Source organism: Acanthochromis polyacanthus, chromosome 18 (assembly GCF_021347895.1).
Source record: "Acanthochromis polyacanthus isolate Apoly-LR-REF ecotype Palm Island chromosome 18, KAUST_Apoly_ChrSc, whole genome shotgun sequence".
NCBI lineage: Eukaryota > Metazoa > Chordata > Actinopteri > Pomacentridae > Acanthochromis > Acanthochromis polyacanthus.
The window spans coordinates 7,496,266-7,515,852 of record NC_067130.1 but is presented as its reverse complement, the minus strand read 5'-3'; the positions used below and the strand labels follow the sequence as shown (position 1 = coordinate 7,515,852).

At 40.0% G+C, this 19,587-nt stretch overlaps 1 protein-coding gene across 2 annotated transcripts; it reads left to right on the top strand.

Annotated features, from left to right (window-relative positions):
• Positions 1-6,666: 6,666 nt before the first annotated feature.
• On the top strand, positions 6,667-18,994 carry slc20a1b (solute carrier family 20 member 1b). Of its 2 annotated transcripts, none has more exons than XM_022209969.2 (11): positions 6,667-6,991; positions 8,063-8,756; positions 9,102-9,242; positions 10,216-10,301; positions 10,613-10,709; positions 14,327-14,446; positions 15,619-15,900; positions 16,023-16,662; positions 16,819-17,004; positions 17,144-17,228; positions 17,421-18,994. In XM_022209969.2, the coding sequence occupies exons 2-11, from the start codon at positions 8,408-8,410 to the stop codon at positions 17,577-17,579; spliced, it is 2,145 nt and encodes a 714-aa protein (XP_022065661.1). In that variant the 5' UTR covers positions 6,667-6,991; positions 8,063-8,407; the 3' UTR covers positions 17,580-18,994. The 2 variants fall into 2 exon arrangements, with proteins under 2 accessions (XP_022065661.1, XP_022065662.1); XM_022209970.2 differs by lacking the exon at positions 6,667-6,991 and adding an exon at positions 7,617-7,858.
• Positions 18,995-19,587: the final 593 nt, after the last annotated feature.

Below are 19,587 nucleotides of genomic sequence, written 5' to 3'. Positions count from 1 at the left end.
CTCAGCACGTGTGTCTGACATGGAGAGATCTGAAAGAAGGCACTACCGTATTTCATAAGAGAGCATCTAGTCAGTTTGCTCTAAAAACAATCTTTTGGCTCGAACAATGTATAGGTTTTTTATTGATCTCATTTTTATTGATTGTTTGTTTATGCTTTGTTGTTACCAGGAAAAGGGGCGCATAGATAGATAGATAGATAGATAGATAGATAGATAGATAGATAGATAGATAGATAGATAGATAGATATTTTATTAATCCTGGGGGAAATTCAAATGTTCAGCAGCTTATTACAGCAGCAGAAATAAAAAAAAATAGATAAGACAGGCAGGTTAGTAACATTATCATTACAGGTTATTATATACGTGCTGCACAATACTATAAAAAACACTTCTAACTTTAAAATCTATAGATATATTAAATGTATTGAAGGTCAATATACAGTATTTACACATTTAGAGGCACCGTGATTTAAAGTGACTTTGACAGGTACTTGGACAACAGTTGTGTAAAACTACTTAAGGTGCATGCCATTTTACAGTCACATTGTTCTTAATGTGACTGAGACCCCCCCCCCCCGACCCTTCAGTGATGAACTGTACAGTCTGATGGGGGACAAAAGAGTTCCTCAGCCTGTTGGTGGAGCAGGTCAGAGACAGCAGCCTGGACAGTCCTGTGCAGATGATGCTGTATGTTGTCCAGGATGGAAAGAATCTTCTCCAGGGTCCTTCTTTCTGCTGCTCAAACCAGCTCCACCACTGAGCCAGATCTCCTGTCTAGTGGTGCAGTGTCACTCTTTTAAATGCTCCCTCCCCAACAAACTACAGCATAGAAAAGAACGCTGGACATGACATACGAGTAAAACATCAGCAGCAGTTTCTTGCAGATGTTGAAAGACCCCAGTCTCCTCACGAAGCCCAGGCCACTCTGTCCTTTCCTGTAGATGCTGTCCATGTTGTCTGACCGGTCCAGTTTATTGTCCAGCTGTAATCCCAGGTGCAGATAGGTCGTGACCACCTCCATGACCGTGCCCCCAATGGAAACGGGCTGGAAATGGGGTCTGTTCCTCCTGAAATCCACCACCATCCCCTTGGTCTCCAGATGGTTTGAGCTGCTAATAAAGTATCTATCTATCTATCTATCTATCTATCTATCTATCTATCTATCTATCTATCTATCTATCTATCTATCTATCTATCTATCTGTCTATCTATCTATCTATCACCTGAGTACTTCTGCATGTGACTGGGCTCAGACTCATTTAAAGCACCTTTTCATTTTATTTATGATGTGAATTCACCTCAGTAATTTAAATTGTAATTAAAATTGCGTAAAACCACAGTTTTACCTGACTGGAGGAGTGATGAAATTATCTTGTATCTTTGACAGTGGAATCAGCAGAGAAGGAAAGCCTTATAATCAATATGCTATTGAAGTAATGTACACCAGGTGGCGATGTTTAACCATGCAGAGGATGAGAGTGTTACATAAATCCAAAGTCCTGGAACTCTGATTCACTTCTGGGTTCTATGTTCAATGTTCGAAAAGTAAGCTGAAAATGGGTGCACAAGAGAATCTGGGTGTGGTTTGGATGAGCAGAACGGAATTAATCGAGTCGTTGACGATTAAATGATATAGATATAAGTCCATCAATAAGCTTGACTTATTCTTTAGAAAAAGGCATAAATTGATATTAGCTTTGAAAGTGTGAACATTATCTTGTTTCTTTGCTTTTCTGATAAATACTGAATGTCTTTGGGTTGTGGACAAAAGAAGACATTTGATGATATCATCTTGGAAAAAGGAAACATCAATTGACATTTTTCTTCATTTTCTGACACTTTACAGACCAAACAACTCAATGATTGATGGAGAAAGTAACTGACAATGAAAATAATTGCTTGTTGCTGCCCTGCTATGGACAAAAATAAACCTAGAAAAGTTTCTGTGGCATCATAGTGCTCTCCACCTTGTCAAATTCAGCCATTAATGTGCAAAACAACACGTAAGAACTCTTTATCACCCAAATATCCCAGAATAATGAAATGACTATATAATAACGTGTCTTTACTGAAATGTTGTTACGTTGATGAAGTGGGTGTAATTACGGGAAACACTCGTGGCCTTGCGATGACTTGATGAATCAAAGTTCATTTTAAATCCTGTGTTCATTGCTCATGAAGTTTTCAGAAGGTTTTAGTATCATAAGATCAGACAAGATGTCTTTAAAGGCACCTCAGGCAAACGCACCACATGCAGTAATTTTATCTCCTGAGCAAACACAGAATCCACACAAGCATTAGTTTTGCTACTGATTTAGGGAGTAGCATGTGCAGACATATTAACAGGACATAAATAGTAAAACATGTTTCAAGTTGCTAATTAATATGGGATAAAAGTAAAACTGTTGAAAATATTAATGTATTAGTATAACATAGCAAAAAATGTCACTAAGTGTTCTGTGTGCACTTTATTCAATTTGTTTGTGCTGTTTTGGATTAATTTATTAATGTAATTTAGATTTCAAGTTTTCTTTTATTTTTATTTAATTTTATTTTTACATTTGTCTGTTTAGGCACTGAATGAACATTGTTGCTTTCAATCTTGCTTAGGTGCCATAAAACTGCATTCAGTTGCTGAAAAAAACGTGCTTCCGTACAAATATATGCAGATATGTTGAAATACAGGGATGTAAATGAATATATTGAATGAATGTAATATATAGTGTGTGAATAAAGTGCCTTGATCATACATAATTTGATATGAAAGTGTATGTTAGTTGTGGCAGTGGATCCAAAACTGTTTTATAGTGTTTTGTAAGTAGACCAGCAGTTGTTACATAATGAGGATACATAGGAAAGTGATTTTATCTCATCAGGTGGGGATCTTGTGAATCAAACACTGGGCAATAGAACATAAATCCAAACCTTTATTACACTATAAATTCTTGTACTTTACAATTTGGTGAAGCTATCACCCATTCAGGTCTATACCAGTCATAACCAGTTCAGTGAACGCCTTGCGCTTCATTGACAGTTTCGATTTTCTAATCTTTTAAATAGGGGTCACAGGTCTGTGGTAAAAACAAGGAGGATTATTGTTGTCTCTGCTATGTGTGGCTGAAGTGGGAGTTAAAGCAGATGTGAATTATCTTTACAGTTTCACGCTTGGAGTTCTGGAAATGTCTAGTCGATTAAAGAAAAAAAAAAACCACGACCATCGCCACTCCTTTCCTCTGAATGCGGCCTTCACGTGCTGCGACAAGATTCGTAATTATAAGCGTCGACCCTGAACCCCTCCCAGAAGGCTGGAAATTTTCCATTATCCAAAGAGGTGACGTCAAACAGACAGAGACAACAAAGGGAGTGGGCTTGTAGTAAAACAACAATATACTTCATTACAGCTATTTTACTTGTTTGTTCCAAAACGTGGTGCGTTTAGGGGATTGTTTTCTTCCTCGTGGTTGCCATGCAAACACGCAACACGTTTTTAAAAAAAAAACTATCAATCAGCCCAACACATTTTGCTCTGCTTATCGAGCACTTCTTCCATTCAGCAGAGTATCGCGTTTTGTCTTGATGAACATAATAAAAGAACTGTGACCAAAGAAAACCACTTTTGTTAGAGGGTGAATGTTGTTATCATTTCCGGCCGAGTGCACTTCAATGACACACAAGTCTTCTGTAATGCAGTTAAACATCACCCCCACCGCTGTTTTCATGCTGTTGTTTCTCTCATAGAAAAACGCAGAGCTGCTGTGATTTGTGTTTATTATTTGTGTCTGTTTGCCTTCAAGGGTATATTTTAAATTCATGTGACACAAAAATATTGACCTGAATGAGTTTATGTATGTACTGCAATGTTTAGAATAACAGCAACAAATGGAAATATTCCGGTAAAGTACATAAAAGCCGTGCTTAGATGTAGTATCTGAATAATTATTAACTATCCAGTGCAAAAAAACAAACAAAAAAATCCTGTGATGTTAAAAAAACAACAGGAAAGTAAATCCTGACTACAAGTGATTCTAAAAAAAAAAAAGTAAAGCTATGCAAAGCAGCATTTCCCTGCAGAGTGTAGTATAAGTGATAAAGAAAATAACATAATAAAGTGGAAATATTCAATTAATGCACCTAAAGATTATACCTAAGTGTAGTATCTGAATAGTTGGTGACTTCCCAGTACAGTTTTTTCAGGCATATTAAAATACAGCAAAAAAATGGAAATACTGAAGTAAATTATGTTTAAAAAAAAACGTACTGAAGTGTGTTGAATTATTATAGTAAGTGAAATTCCAGTACAAAAACACACACATATATCAAAGGGCAAGAATGTCTAAGTAATTATGGAAAAGTGTACAGTGTACAAAGTAATATTTCCTTGTGAAATGAGGCGACATGGAAGTAAAAATAGCAACAACAAGAAATGGAAACATTCAAGTAACTTGCCTAAAAATGTACTTACGTGTGAATAATTAGTGAAATCCCCGTACAAATAAATGCAGTTTTGTCAAAATCCAAGTTTACGAGTACTAAATGTATAAATTACTAATACAAAAGACGTTGATCAAAGAATTATTTCCTGCAAAGTGCGCTTGAATTGGAGCATTGAAATAACATGAATGGAGACGAAGATAAGATAAAATAAACTTTATTGACCTCTAATCAGCCTGATAAAAATATTGTGACAAAGAAGATAAGGAATTTAAAAGGCACAATAAAGATGGGATTTGAAATATAATTAAGATTATGTACACTTTTCACCTGTATAGATAAGTCAGGATATGATATGACTGATATAACCAAACTGTAGGGGTTGGGGTACAGAGAGAGAGAAATACCTGTTTCAATATCTTACTGCATTTAAGAAGTTAGAGAAAGAAATAAAACAGTGCTACATGATGTTATTTTACTTGTATTTCTGAAAAGAGAAGACAAAAAAGGAAAAACAAAGGGAAAAGACATGGAAAAAATCCAGTAAAGTGGCTAAAATTTGCACTTAAATGTTATATCTGAATAATTAGTCACGTCGCAGTACAATAGCCCACAGGTATAATGAAATACAGGAAGGTATTGAATATGCAAATAACTATCAAAGAAAGTAAAGATGTGCAAAGTAATATTAAATATAACAATATAATAAAGTAACAAGGTTTTGTGAAACGGGAGTATAAAATTACAGCGAGACAAAATAAGATAATCTTCACTGATTTACAGAAACACAAGACAGAAAAAGTACAATACAGTTGAAAATATAATAAAGACTATTTACACCTTTCACATGCACATGTATGTACAAATATGAAGAGGACATGATGTACCAACACTGAAGGACACATACAGTGTGTACTTTAAAGTTATAAAAATGAACAGTGCTAAATTGTGTTGACAGAAAAAAAATCATTGCACAAACAAATTAATAATTGTACTTAAGTATAGTTTTGAATAATTAGTGACATCCCACTACAAATACATGCATGCGTGCTGAAATTCAGGTATGTAAGTGAATCAAATTATGTAAGTAATCACTCAGACTGTCAGACACCGAGTTAATAGACTCTGGACTCATTTTGTTTTATTCCAAGTAATTAACTAAATTTCCACCCAGTGTTATGAAATAAATAGGTTTCTGTGCAACAACACAAACATAACTCCATTGGATTTTTATTTTACTTGGAGCAACGCTTCCCCCCCCCTCCCCCCAATTTATGCTTATTTTTTCTGCTATGTTTATATTTTTTGGACAAATTTTTCTATACATGCTTATCTATATGGTTGTAGTACTAAGACTTTGCATGGAATCAATAATCTGAATATAGCAAAATGTGAATGAAGTAGTCAGATCCTGCAGAAATGTTTTGTAAGTGGATATAAAACTGTTTTGTGTTTTTCTGTTGCGTCTGAATGTTGAAGTTAAGGTAACCCTCAATAATACATTAGTTTATTTTTTCATTATTATTTTCTATTATTTAAATATACAGATATATATTATTTTTGCTCATTACGGTAAACAAATAAAGCTGCAACAAAAATACTTTAATTATTTAATTTTTCTCAATATTTGGGTTTATATATATATATATACACCCTGTAAGACCCAAATATAGAAAAAAAATAGCAAAAATAAATAAAAATAAAATAATAGTGCTTATACTACTACTACTACTACTACTACTAATAATAATAATAATAATAATAATGTGTTCATTTTATTATTTATTGTTTTGTGTGTGTATATATTTTTTTTTTTCAGAATACATAATTAATTTTTTTTCTCATTTTCTTATTTCTCAAAAAACGTATATACGTGTGTGTGTGTGTGTATCTGTGTAATTTTTTTCAGTTTTATTATATTTGGGTTTCTATCTATAAACACAATATTATTATTACTACTACTAGTAGTAGACGTAGTAGTATATTATTATTATGTTAGCTTTACTTCTTTATTTATTTTTACTAGTTTGTTTTCTATACTTCGGTCTTACAGAGTTATAGAATATAAAGATGTGTTGTAACAGAAAGACCTGGGTTTGCAATGGGGATCTTCCACAGGATCTTGATTCGAGTCCTCCTTCGTCCACGCAGTGAACACATGACTCCCCGGCAGTGTGACAGCTGGGAGGAGGCGGGCGGAGCTTAGCTCAGGGTGTATCCAATAAAAAAAGAACCCCATGCTCCGTTCACCGGCACGAGCAAGTTCTACACATGCGGCAGCGCAGCATTCATTCAAACTGAGAGCTTTCTAGATCGGAGAAAAGACGGACTTATTTCATATTTAATCAACCTCGAACGCCGTTTTTTTTCTCTCTTAGTCACTTTATTCGTAACTTCGTGCAGCTTAGCGGAGAGGAGAATTTTTCACTATCGTTTCTTTTTTTAATTTTTCATTATCCCGCGCGCGCTATCGTAACGTTAAGGGGTCTTGTGCGCGCGCTAATTAGCTTACCGGCTAACACGCACTCTTCTCTTCGGGACTGACAACTGCGACGTGTGGTGAGTTTTATTATTTATTCTCTTTAAAAACAAGCAGCTTCTCATTATTTGTTCGCTGAATAGAGTAAAAACGGCTTACATCACGATGGGAGGTGAGCGTAGAGCTAATGCTAACGGCAGCTCCAGTAACAAGCCATTGTACTACGCATTCAACACAAACGAGCGATCTGTTATCTAAAAAGAAAAACAAACACCCCCAGACATTTATTGCGGGTCAAACGGTTAGTTTGGCCTGGGATAGATAACGGCTGTTGATAACGGAGCTTACGGTAACACAGTAACTCGAACCAAGCTAATTAAGTTGCGTTTTTTATTCCACGCTAAGCTAACGCTAGCAGCACTGACCATCTGTGTAAAGGACAAAACCGTTTTAAAATGGGTCCACACAGATAAACACACGACGACGGACAAGAAACTGACAAGATCAGTCTGTGTTACCGCATCGGTGTCTTGTAAACTGACTCACATCCGGTTGCCTTTACGAAAAACCACGCCAAGCTCAATTGAGGAACGGGGCAGGGGCGGCTTTAATGGAGGCTACAAATGAAAGTCTTAAAAATCGAGTCCAGACCAGCCGAGCCCCGGACACACGGTGCTCGTGCCCGGGGGACGGTCCGTGCCGTATGAATGGATGACGACACGTGCGCACGTAGAAAAGTTATAATCTGTCCCGTAGATAAAGACTGTCCTTATCTGGCAGTGGCTCCAATCCCCCACGGAACGGCAACAAACAACACAAGGAGCGGAGTGTCTGGGTCAAACCAGAGGACGCCGCCGTAATATAATCGTGGTGCTTCATGCGCCATTTACCAAAAATGGCTTCCTTGGGTTCTCAGGCAAAGGCAGCAAGTACAGGTCCTCCTTCCGGTGCGAGCGTTTACTACTGGTCGTCCACGTTTCTTGTTGTACTGCCTTATCTTAGCTTGCTGTAATAGACGCTCATTCCTCGTGGAAAACTCGTATTTCCTTCCTGATGTGTCTCTTTTAGAGGTGTGCGTTTTTATCGCAGTGGCATTAAGAGGAACTAGAATTAAAGCAGGCCTTCTCTGTTTGTTTTTCTGTCTCTTTCAGGATGTACCCCTGCTCATCTGCAGTCACACTTGCACAATGGCTGGTTCACTCTGCTTGATAGCTCAGCGCCCAAAGAACAGCAACATATCTAGTATAATTACAGGATAGCAATAAATCTTCAATATACCTCTAGTTTACTTTAATTGTTTACTGGTCAGCTCCAGATAAACCTTTTTTATAAGTTTGCACTGCTGAATATCAGAAATCCTGTTAAGACAGGTGGACCTAAAGTAAAGTTAATTATTTATTTTACCTTCATACCTCTTTATTTTATAGCTGTAGCTATTTTGACAGGCATTCATTCCCTTTAAGATTGTGAAGCAGGTTCATATCTAGTCTACAATCATGGTTTCACCAACTGCGACTGCAATAATACTAGCCAGTACGGTAGGGATAGCAGCAAACACTGCTCTGACAGACTACATGTGGCTGCTGATTGTCGGCTTCATCATCGCCTTCATCTTAGCCTTCTCCGTGGGTGCCAATGATGTTGCTAACTCATTTGGCACAGCCGTGGGCTCTGGAGTGGTCACCTTGCGCCAGGCCTGCATTCTGGCCACAGTGTTTGAGACCGTCGGGTCTGTGCTTCTTGGGGCCAAAGTGAGCGAAACCATCCGCAAGGGGATCATCGATGTGAACATGTACAATGGCACTGAGTATGTGCTGATGGCTGGATCCGTCAGTGCCATGGTTGGTGAGTGTCTGCAGCTTATCTTACGTGTAGTTAAACCTGCGGTCATTAAACCCTGTGAGCAGAACTTGGCACATGGGTGCACACTTCCCAGAAGTAGAAAATGGAGATGTTAAACCAACACCTTGAAGTAGGGCTGTAAAGTTCTCAAATGACTTAGCTTTTTCAGTTGGAAGAAATAGAGTTTAAATGCTTTAAAGTTTGTCCAGTTTCTTTTTATTTATTTATTTAGCCTTTATTTATACAGGTAGTCTCAGGTTCTTCTGTGCTGTACCATGAGGGGAAACCCTTACTGTGGTCTGTGGAAAAGCTGTTGACTGATGTCCTCAATTTATCTGTTCTCATTAGGTTCTGCTGTGTGGCAGCTGGCCGCCTCCTTCCTTAAGCTCCCCATCTCTGGAACACACTGCATTGTTGGTGCTACTATTGGCTTTTCGCTGGTTTCCAAAGGCCTGCAGGGAGTCAGGTGGTGGGAACTCTTCCGCATTGGTAAGACACTCTAATCAAATCAGCTGACCCAGAAATGTACTCAGTGTTTGGCTGAATTGCTTCACTGACTGTGTTAATGTAGCTGGGCGTGACTGCTAATGCAATATTATCGTAAGTCTTTAGCCAGTGTTTTGTTTTTGTTGAAGATATTCCAATGTCCAGGCCAGCCATCTATTGTTAAAAATTAATGAATGGTAGTTGCAGATTCTAGGCTAAATCCACAGTGCATAAAAATATATTGATTGTACAAATCAGTTGCACAAGCATTAGTCACTATTGTTGAGAAATTTTCGAGTGTGCTATAGAGATGAGGAAGATGGGACATTTGATAAGCTCTTAACATAAATCGGCAAAGATGAGGCAATTTGACTTGCAGGAATGTAGCTAACAGAGCTAATTTCACAACTGCCTTCTTACATTGTTGCCTTTGATGGTGGTTTTCTGGGGTAATAATGAGCCTTTTAAAGAAAGTCCAAACTTGACATAAACCAGTTTTTGCCTCTTATAGAAAGAAAACCAAAAATGAGTCACAAACAACAAAAGCTTAACATCAAGGAGGCATGGAAAGGGGTTGAAATTTCACATTAAGATCACAATACAAGCCTTCATTGACTGATTAATTGAGTGTAAAATAATCCTACACGATTGTCCACGGACCAGTGGATATGTTACTGAAATGGCCAAAGAATGTCCACTTTATCTGGGAAATTAAAATCGCTAATTTGCAATTCAAAGTGGCATAGACGGAGTTGCGCTTTTGTTTTTAGACCTAACCTGTCAGTATGTTTCCTACCAGGTATTACATTTCCTGACGAGAAAATTTAATGAAGCGTATAAAGGTTTTATCTTTGAGTGGAGTGTGTAATTTCAACAAATGCCAAGCCAGGATACTTTTCTGTTTCATTCCTGTGACAGAATTATGTGATATTGCATTTCCACTAAATTGTAATGCTAGTATCTGTTTCTTTTGCAGTTGCCTCCTGGTTTTTGAGTCCTCTTTTGTCTGGAATAATGTCTGCCATTGTGTTCTACTTTGTGCGCATGTTCATCTTGCACAAGGTAAGCCCGCTGTTATGAGATTGGGGGGAAAAATATGTAGTTTTGTAAACCAAGAACATTATGGAGTGATGTGTTCAGGGTAGTTTCAACACTATGCTAATCTTCCCCCGCAGTGAAATTGAGGAAATGTTTGTTATATGGCAAGAAAAAGCTTCTGTTCTCTGAAAGCAGTTCCTTATCGACAAAAGTTTCAGATTACCACCATGCCCTTGTTCTGCCATCAACTGTAACCTGACAGCCAAATGGAGCGGCTCTGCTCGAACAGGGAAGTTTATTTTTTTCTGAATCGGTGCTTTGTTTTGTCCTTGTAGAAAGATCCGGTACCTAATGGGTTGAAGGCCTTGCCTGTCTTCTATGCCATGACCATGGGCATCAACCTGTTCTCCATCATGTTCACTGGAGCTCCGGGTGAGTATCATTGTTTCATTTTGTTTTGCATGCCTGCCCACAGCCACAGCTTAAAATAAACTGCTCCCTCAGACAGCCGGATACCCACATATATTCCAGACTGAACCAGACTGTGTTTACCATTTTCACAGAAGCTGTGTTTATTTTAACATGTTTTTTTGGACGTCTCTTACTTGTGGTTCTATGTGGGTCATAGCTGGAATGAAGTTTTAGAGTGGAGCACAACAGGGAGATGGAAATAAGATTTCACTTAACTCTTGACGTCACTGTCTGTGTCCTTCAGACATGGTGGAGGAAAAGAGAAGTAAAGAGTGTTACTGAAATGGTTCTAATTGCCTGCTGCTAGTCGTTGTATTGCTGCTCAGAATTTGTATCATAATGCTCTTAATACTTGCTGGTCTTTCGTCTTCCAGAAACTATTTATTAAACGAGCAACTTTTGCTCCTTTGTTTTTCTTCTCTCTACAGGGCCTAACAGTTCAAGATGTTAGCTGGCCTGGGCCTTTAAATGGCGGCTACAGGCCAGAGTTTGACCAGATATGGTGTGCTGATGTGTGCATGCACATCAGCATGCTCACAGAGAGGAGATCACTTGCAGTTCCAGCATAGCCCATAACCCTGCTTAGTCAGGCACATTCTGCACAGTTGTGTGAAACTCGTCACACCTGAACACACTGTGCAGGAGGACCTGTAATTGGGTACCTCACGCAAGAAGGTGCGAGATTACACTTTAGCCACTTTTACAAACACCTAATCTACAATGAAGGTGTAAATTCCTACTTTTGCATTCACACAATATAATGTAGACAGAAGGAAATTGTTAACATGCACACCTGGGCTTATTTTAAAAGCCAATTTAATGTTAGCATAATCCCCACTGATTCCTGCATAGTCAGTTTTCACAAAGCATAATTACATCATAATTATAGCCAATCCCAGAACAGTTTATCATTGGGGAAAAAAAAACAAAACAAGTTAAGCACCCCGTAATTATTTCAGGCTCTACTTCAGATGCTACTCTGGCATGCAGTACAACAACAGCTCGTTATTGCTGATCTATGCACTCTAATGCAGCAGCAGTAGTATCTGCAGCAAACTGAATACAGTGTGTTTCCTGTGATAGGACTCAGTGTTCCTCCTGATGGACGTGCTAGCGTAGTGGTGCGATTGGACACCAGGCATCCCACAGCACATTCCTACACTCAATATACACACCAGTGCCAGAGACCTCAAGTCAGCATGCGCAGAAATGACTGCAATTTAGTGCAAAGAATTTCAGGGTCAGCTGGCGACCCTTTACAGATGGGGCTTGGTGTGACTTGGGTTCTCCACACGTCATAAATCACTCAGCTGCTGTCACTCCACTGCAGCCCTGTTCGTTGTATAATGAAAACCCTTAAACAGATTCATTATGTAACTTCTACTCTCTTAAAAGGTGGCACAAATGTTTGTCACTGGAATACAAAGAGTAATGCATTCCTCACTGGGTATAAAGTTACTGCCAACTTTTCTCTGCATCTCAGATTGTAGGAACCTAAATCTGATGAATTTGCCTTATATTCTCTCCATGTTTCCATCTGTTACATGTAGATCTATGACCTTTTTGGTGTTGTTGTTGCTGCATACCACTTTGTGTTTTAAAGTGCTGAGTGTCACAGTGACGGTACATTTTGACCCCCCTCACACTAGCCTCAGTTGATAAAACCTCACTGTGTTAAGCTGGATACAAATTTTCTGCCTCGGTTACCCTCTGAAAAACAAACAGCCAGCGGCATTGGTTGCTCTAGCTACACCAAACAATTGGCAACATCACAGTATGCATGACTTGTTTTAGTCTGAGGCCTTTTCAAAATCTTAAGTGTCCTCAGTGACAGTTTCATTGATATATATATATATATATATATATATATATATATATATATATATATTTTTTTTTTTTTATTGCAAGGAGAGAATGTAGGACTTTCAGATCTCTTCCTTACTGATACCTAAAACAGCTAGTTCTTACTCCCAATACCCTTAGTGAACTCTACTTTTAATTCCAGACAAAAGTAAGGACAAAAAGCCAAAGAGTCCTTGGCCAAATGACTCATAAACTGCTGCTTTAGCTGTCATTGTAATTGGGATTGGTGGTGAGCTGCATGTACAGTACTGGAACAAAACAATAAACCACATTATTGTGTAATGTAGGCCATGGAATACACAGGTTACAGGGAGGGGTTTGGAACGCAGCCGTGGTTAAATTTCATTTCCTGTGGAGTCCAAGCCATCCCACCGCATGGCTGTGGTATAAGCTCACCATTTGTGTGGGAGTGTTCACAAGACTGCTAGGCTCAGGCTAGTTTTTACAAAGTCTTTCTTTTCTGTTTTGTAAGAAGTCACTTACAGACAAGTCTCCATTCTTGTGGATGCACTACCATTCTTAGGGCTACAGTTTCTCCTGTTTAGTTTGAATTGTGATGATCAATGGGACTGAGTGATGTGTAGCTGAATCACACCTGTTTCTGGATATCTCTCTACATGTCAGCCGGTGTGCTCCAGTCATGAACAGGAGGCCCAGCGGATACAGAGCTGCCTCCTAGTTTTTCCCTCCTAAGCCTCTCCCGTCCTGAAGGGAGTGAGCCTCCATTGCATAACTAAATAAACATCAGTTAGGTGCTCTGCAGTCTCATGCTGCAGCGTGACTCAGTGGAGAGAGTGCACCGTGGACTCTGCCCTCAAATGAACACGGCAACCGAGACACTTATCTCTTGCCTTTGACCCTCATTTCCTTCTGTTTATCGTAAACTTCCCAAACAATCTTGTGGAAGTGTTTTTTTTTAGGTATTCACATGACCAGGGTCACCTCACCACAGGTCGTGTTAGAGTTTCAGGAGCTCTTGTTTTTGTTTTCTCCTAACCACACTGCTGACTTGCATTGTGTCTGTATGACAAGGATGACTTCTTCCCTGGGGAAATGCAAATGGTTTCTTACTGCCAGTGTGTGCTGTACTGCATCTACCTCTGCTGCACCAGCTTTGCTGCAGTCTTGGCAAGAGGGTACCCTTATTGCTACAGCAAACGGCTCCAGTGAATGACTCCCACCTTTCTTTTGGTTTTTCTACCCAAATAATGTCTCCTTTTAAGGAACTCTTTGTCCGTGTGCTGCGAGCTGGGCATTTGGGGGTCGTGGTGACATGTGTGCTCCTTCACCTATTACATAACTGTTCATATGTAGGGATACACATGCTTTCCATTTTTAACTTTGCGGCACAATGAAGCTGTGCAGTCATGCTTGGGCTGTTAGTCAATAGGTGGCAGATGTCGTTGAATTTATTGCCCTGTATTTAATTATTAGAATTTATTGGTGCTGTTTATGTTTTAAATGAGGAAACGGTGTTCCTCTTGAAACTTCATTTTCCAGATATGACCTCACATAGACTTGCACAATACTATCTTGTTCTGTATTTTCACAAATTTGCATAGCTACTCAGGTGTAAGGTGGGTGATTTAGTCCTGATGCAATGTACCTTTTTTGTGCTGTCCATAAGAAAGGTAGCATCTGCTGCCTTGTTTTTTAAAAATGCCTTTCTCTATTTGCCTTTGTCTGTCTGTGCCTGGCACCTGGCGATCCTTTAGTGCTGGGATTTGACAAGATCCCTTGGTGGGGCGTCCTGCTCATCTCATTGGGCTGCTCTGTGCTGACCGCCATTGTGGTCTGGTTCATTGTCTGCCCTCGCTTAAAGAAGAAGATCGAACGTAAGTCCTACTGATGTTTTTGGTGTTTTACAACTTTCAAATCCCTGAAACTGAAATGATGGTATTCTTAAGTCTCTGGACAAATGAGGCATATAGCAAACTCAACCTATTCACAGTGAGGGCTCATATTAATCCACCAAATGGAGCTCAGGGATGTCTTATTATAATGGAGTCGCTTTAATGGAAATCATCTAAAAATTGTCAACAGTTTTTGTTCAGTAATCCTGGATTAAAGTTTTTAAAAAAATCATCTGCATTTGCTCACCCATTGTGTCATACTGACGTCAAACAGGAACACTATTCATTTTAAACTTCCTCCACTGTACACGATGTAGTGCTTTTGTATTTACTGACTCTTGTTAGGACTTCTTTTTCATGCTTGTTTTGTTACTGCATTAACAATCTGTTAGACCAGAGTACAGAGCAGCTTTAGACTTTATTAGATTTTCAGCAGAACCTTTTTCAGTTCAACTTAGAAGATTTTTTTCTACATGTAGCTTTCTTAATGTAATGTCAGAAAGATTGATGTTAAAGTATTTCTCGGGTGACTTACCTGTCACTTGTGTTAGCCTTAGAAACAGCAGGTTTATCTGAGTAAGCATTATCTGTTTAGATCAGCCTCAATCCAGTAGACAAGCTGACTAATTAGGTCATAGTGATCAAGTAATTGGTCTTTGCCTACTTGACTAAAATAAGCCTGGATTGAAAGGTTGAGGTGTTAACATTTGGAGAGCAGGCTGACAGTGACTTAGTGCTTCTGTTCCAGCCTTGACCAGTTTGCGATGATGCAATGTGGCTAACCAGTCAGATCGCTCCGAGCTTAGAAAATATTGACTTTGCGTACCTAGCACACTTAAAAACCACAAACAAATGTCATGTGAGCCTCATGCGTGTTGGGTCTTATCGCCTTTCATAAGTTAAGCTCCTAGGGTAGAGTAAATATGTTCCTTCTAATCCATTCATCTGATCCTGTGAACGCTCTGGCTCATTTTTGAACACAGGTAAAATTGCATTTGTAGGACAACGGCTGAGACTGAGGTTATGCAATTCTTACGACTCCCTGCAGCTTAAGTTAAAAGGAAACCCATGCCGTACTAGGATTTCTCTGCTGTGCTGTGTATATGTTTGGACATGACCCAAGTAACGCTTCACTCCAACTCCTCCCCTACTAGGAGATATCAAGTCTTCCAGCCCCTCTGAGAGCCCCTTGATGGAAAAGAGAGAGCTCAGAGAGGCCCACTGTCCAATTCTGAAGCAGACTGCCAAGGAGACGTCTACACCTCCCACACCAGCTGTCAATCAGAGCTCTTCTGCTCAGCCCCAGCCTGCCCCCGAGGAGCGCAGGGTGGCATTTGACATAGGAGATTCTGACGATGCTGACAATAATAAAGAGCGCAAGGTGGCGTTTGACATTGGAGACTCTGACGACACAGACTGTAGCAACGCAAATGGTGGTAAGCGTGCCTGGAGCAAACACCGTTAACATTTTCTTTGTGTCACTTTCAAACACGTCACATGAGACTAACATAACTACGTGCAAATTTTAATGGTTTATTTTTTCTTGTCTTGTCTTAAGCCCCCAAACAGGTTCAGTCAAACAATCAGGTCCAACTCAACAATCAGCAAGTCCAGCAGAGCAATGGCTCCACGAATACCTCCAATCAGGTCCAGTTCAACAACCAGGTTCAGTTCAGCAACAGGCCAGCACAGATCCCCAGTAACGGTTACAGCCAGTACCACACGGTCCACAAGGACTCCGGCCTCTACAAAGACCTGCTGCACAAGCTCCACCTGGCCAAGGTTGGTGACTGCATGGGCGAGGGCGGAGACCGACCGATCCGGCGCAACAACAGCTATACCTCCTACACCATGGCCATCATCGGCATGCACGGAGACTTCAAGCATAAAGATGGGGATTTCCGTGCCAGCGAGGAGGGCGACAAGGGCCCGGGAGCCGGTGGTCAGGACAGGAAGCGGATCCGTATGGACAGCTACACCAGCTACTGCAACGCCGTGGCCGAGCACACAACTCCTGAAAGTGTGGGAGAGAACGACGTGACGCTAGAAATGGGGAAGGAGGACGCAGGTAGCAACCAGAGCTCTGAAGATGAAGACAGGCTTGATGCTGACAAGCCAGAAGTCTCGACTCTGTTCCAGTTCCTCCAGATTCTCACCGCCTGCTTCGGATCCTTCGCCCATGGAGGAAATGATGTCAGGTAGGTGCTCTGTTTAGAGAGGCCCACGTCATCAGGCTCATGCGATTAAAACCTTTGCTCTTCTGCCAGGTTGTCGGTGACATTTTTGCTTATCACAAATCAATGTCAGTATCTTTGGCCGCTGTTGAAATAACCCCCCCCCCCTCGCCTTTGCAGTAACGCCATTGGACCGTTGGTTGCTCTGTGGTTGGTTTACCAATCAGGTAGTGTGACTTCAAACCAGCCTACACCCATCTGGCTGCTGCTGTATGGAGGCGTGGGCATCTGTGCTGGACTCTGGGTGTGGGGTCGGCGAGTGATCCAGACCATGGGCAGGGACCTAACCCCCATCACCCCCTCAAGGTACAGACAGTACAGAATCTGTTTCCCCTAGTCACTGAAAGCCACATCCTCCTCAGACATTACCCATTTTTTTTATTTAGCAGCCTGTTCAGACATATCCTCCAGAGAGACATGGGTGTTGTTTTTTCTCTCCCTGCAGCGGTTTTAGCATTGAACTGGCCTCAGCCCTGACTGTGGTGGTTGCCTCAAACATTGGTCTGCCTGTTTCCACCACCCACTGCAAGGTAAGCTGGTCAAACACTGTGGTCTGGGGACTGGGCTCAGACGTGGGAGAAGAGGCTATTTAGTTTGAAGGAGGCTGCTGTAAACAGTCTGGTGTAGCAACCGTTTCCCTAATTAAACTTAACGACAGATAATTTGAAGTCCTACATCTGATGAAGAGGATGGGATTATTCTAACGGCTGCTGTGTTTCCAGGTGGGCTCAGTGGTGGCAGTGGGATGGCTGCGCTCGAGGAAGGCGGTGGACTGGCGGCTGTTTAGAAATATCTTCATGGCTTGGTTTGTGACCGTGCCCATCTCCGGTCTGATCAGCGCCGCCATCATGGCGATCTTCATCCACAGCGGCATCCTGTGAGCGTTCGGCTGCACCCCGAGCAGGGGAGGAGAAAGAAACCGCTCCAGCGCAAGCCAGGAGAAGGGGAGCAAAGTTGGAAGGCCAAAATATATCGCTTACCTCAAGCCAACAACTTTGGAAGAAAAAGGAAAAAAAAATGTTTTGAAAGGACTTGTGACATGTGCCTGTGGTTCTTGGCTGCATCATTTTCAACCTAGAATTTGCTGCTTGTTCCATTTGGGTCACATAACTTCCAGTGGGAAACTCGCATTTCTTTGTTCTGACTTGCTTTTTTTCATATCACATCATTCTGTAAAGAGTTCATCTAAAATCAACTGATTTTTTTTCTAATACTCATCTCTCCACTTTTTTTTAACTTTGCAATTATGTATATACGACCATGCTGTTTTCATTTTGTTTTACACTAGACAGAAATGAACAACTAAGATGCAGTATTAGCCTTTAACAGATGTAATTTTCCAGTCATAACACATGCTGAAAATAAGGTAGATGCAAAAGCAGTATTTTTTAGGTGAAAACAAGGTTATTGGTGTGTATGTGTGTATTTCTCCCCGATTCCAAGAATTTGTTCTGAATAACTTTGTATCTGGCGTTCTTGTATCCCCCAGATTGGAACTCTTTTTTTTTCCTCTGTTAAAGAACAAAGATTTACTCCCACGTTCAACAAAATGATTCCGCCACAGTATCAGCACTACAGTTTAATCTACAGTGGTAGAACAAACGGCACACCTACAGAACGATATGAAAAATACTCATTAGTATTAAAAAAATTCAGCAAATTTCTTGGCAAGAAATGACAAAGGCCAAGTCGTTAAGCTAGTGGATTATCTATCTGCTATCCGGTTCTTCATCCAAATCTCCTGAGGCTTTTACATTCTTGGATCAGCACAGAAATACCTGTCTTGACTTCAGTTTTAGAAATGCAACAGCAGAATGTCAACCAGCACCGACCGCGTGCTCTCAAACGAGACCTTACGTCGCCTGTTGAAACTTGATTTCATAATCATCGATGACATGCTTTAGACCTGCTTCAGCCTTGTTTTTCTAGTTCACCTTGTACCAGCTACTTCCAGTACGTTTATTTTCTGTGGAGTTTGCACCTGCCTCTTTCCTCCCTCTGAATACCAAGGAGGAAGAGGAACCTAAAAACTGGAAGGTATGTAAAGTGTGGTTTGGTGATGATCTGTTCTGTGGTTTGAAGGAGCGCAGCAGGTATACGTTGCAAACCACCAGCGTGTGGTCATTTTGGCTGCAGTACTAAATGCATTACAGACCTATAGATGCTGTAGTTGCCTTAATTGTTTTATTTTCCCTTAGGTACCAAAGAAGTTGTTCTTTTTTTTTATGCACATCAACAAAACTCTGCTCCACGTGTGTGGATGGAAAAATTAAAATAAAAACGGGAAAACACTGAAGTTGAATTTGTTTTGCTTTAACCTTTGTGTTGTGGGTCAAATTGACCCGTTTTAAAGTTTGAAAATGTGGAAATGTTTTCACAGTGGAATTTCTGATGTCCACATTTTTGGGAAATTTGTGGACGTTTTTTGAAAAATCAACCAAAATTCAGCGAATTGCGCTGGATTTTGGTTGATTTTTCTGTGAATGTTCTTAAAGAAAATAGTTTTACTGATATATGTAATCACTTTCGATATTTTTAGCATTTTTTTGGAAGATTTTTACTCATTTTCTTGCCAAATTTAGGGGATTTTTAAAAAATAAAACTTAAGGAATTATTGGACTTTTCTTCCTGAAGGTTTTCCAAATTTTCAGCAATTTCAGGGAATTTTTCTGAATTTATGGATTTTTTTTCAGACAAGGAAACTTTTTTGGAATTCCCTGGATTTTGGTTGATTTTTCTGTAAAAATGTTAAAAGTTTTACTGATATATATGTAATCACTTGATATTTTTAGGGTTTTTTTTGGAAGATTTCTCATTTTTTGAAAATATTTACAAGAATTTTCTTGCCAAATTTGGGGGATTTTTTAAAAATAAGACTTAAGGAATTAG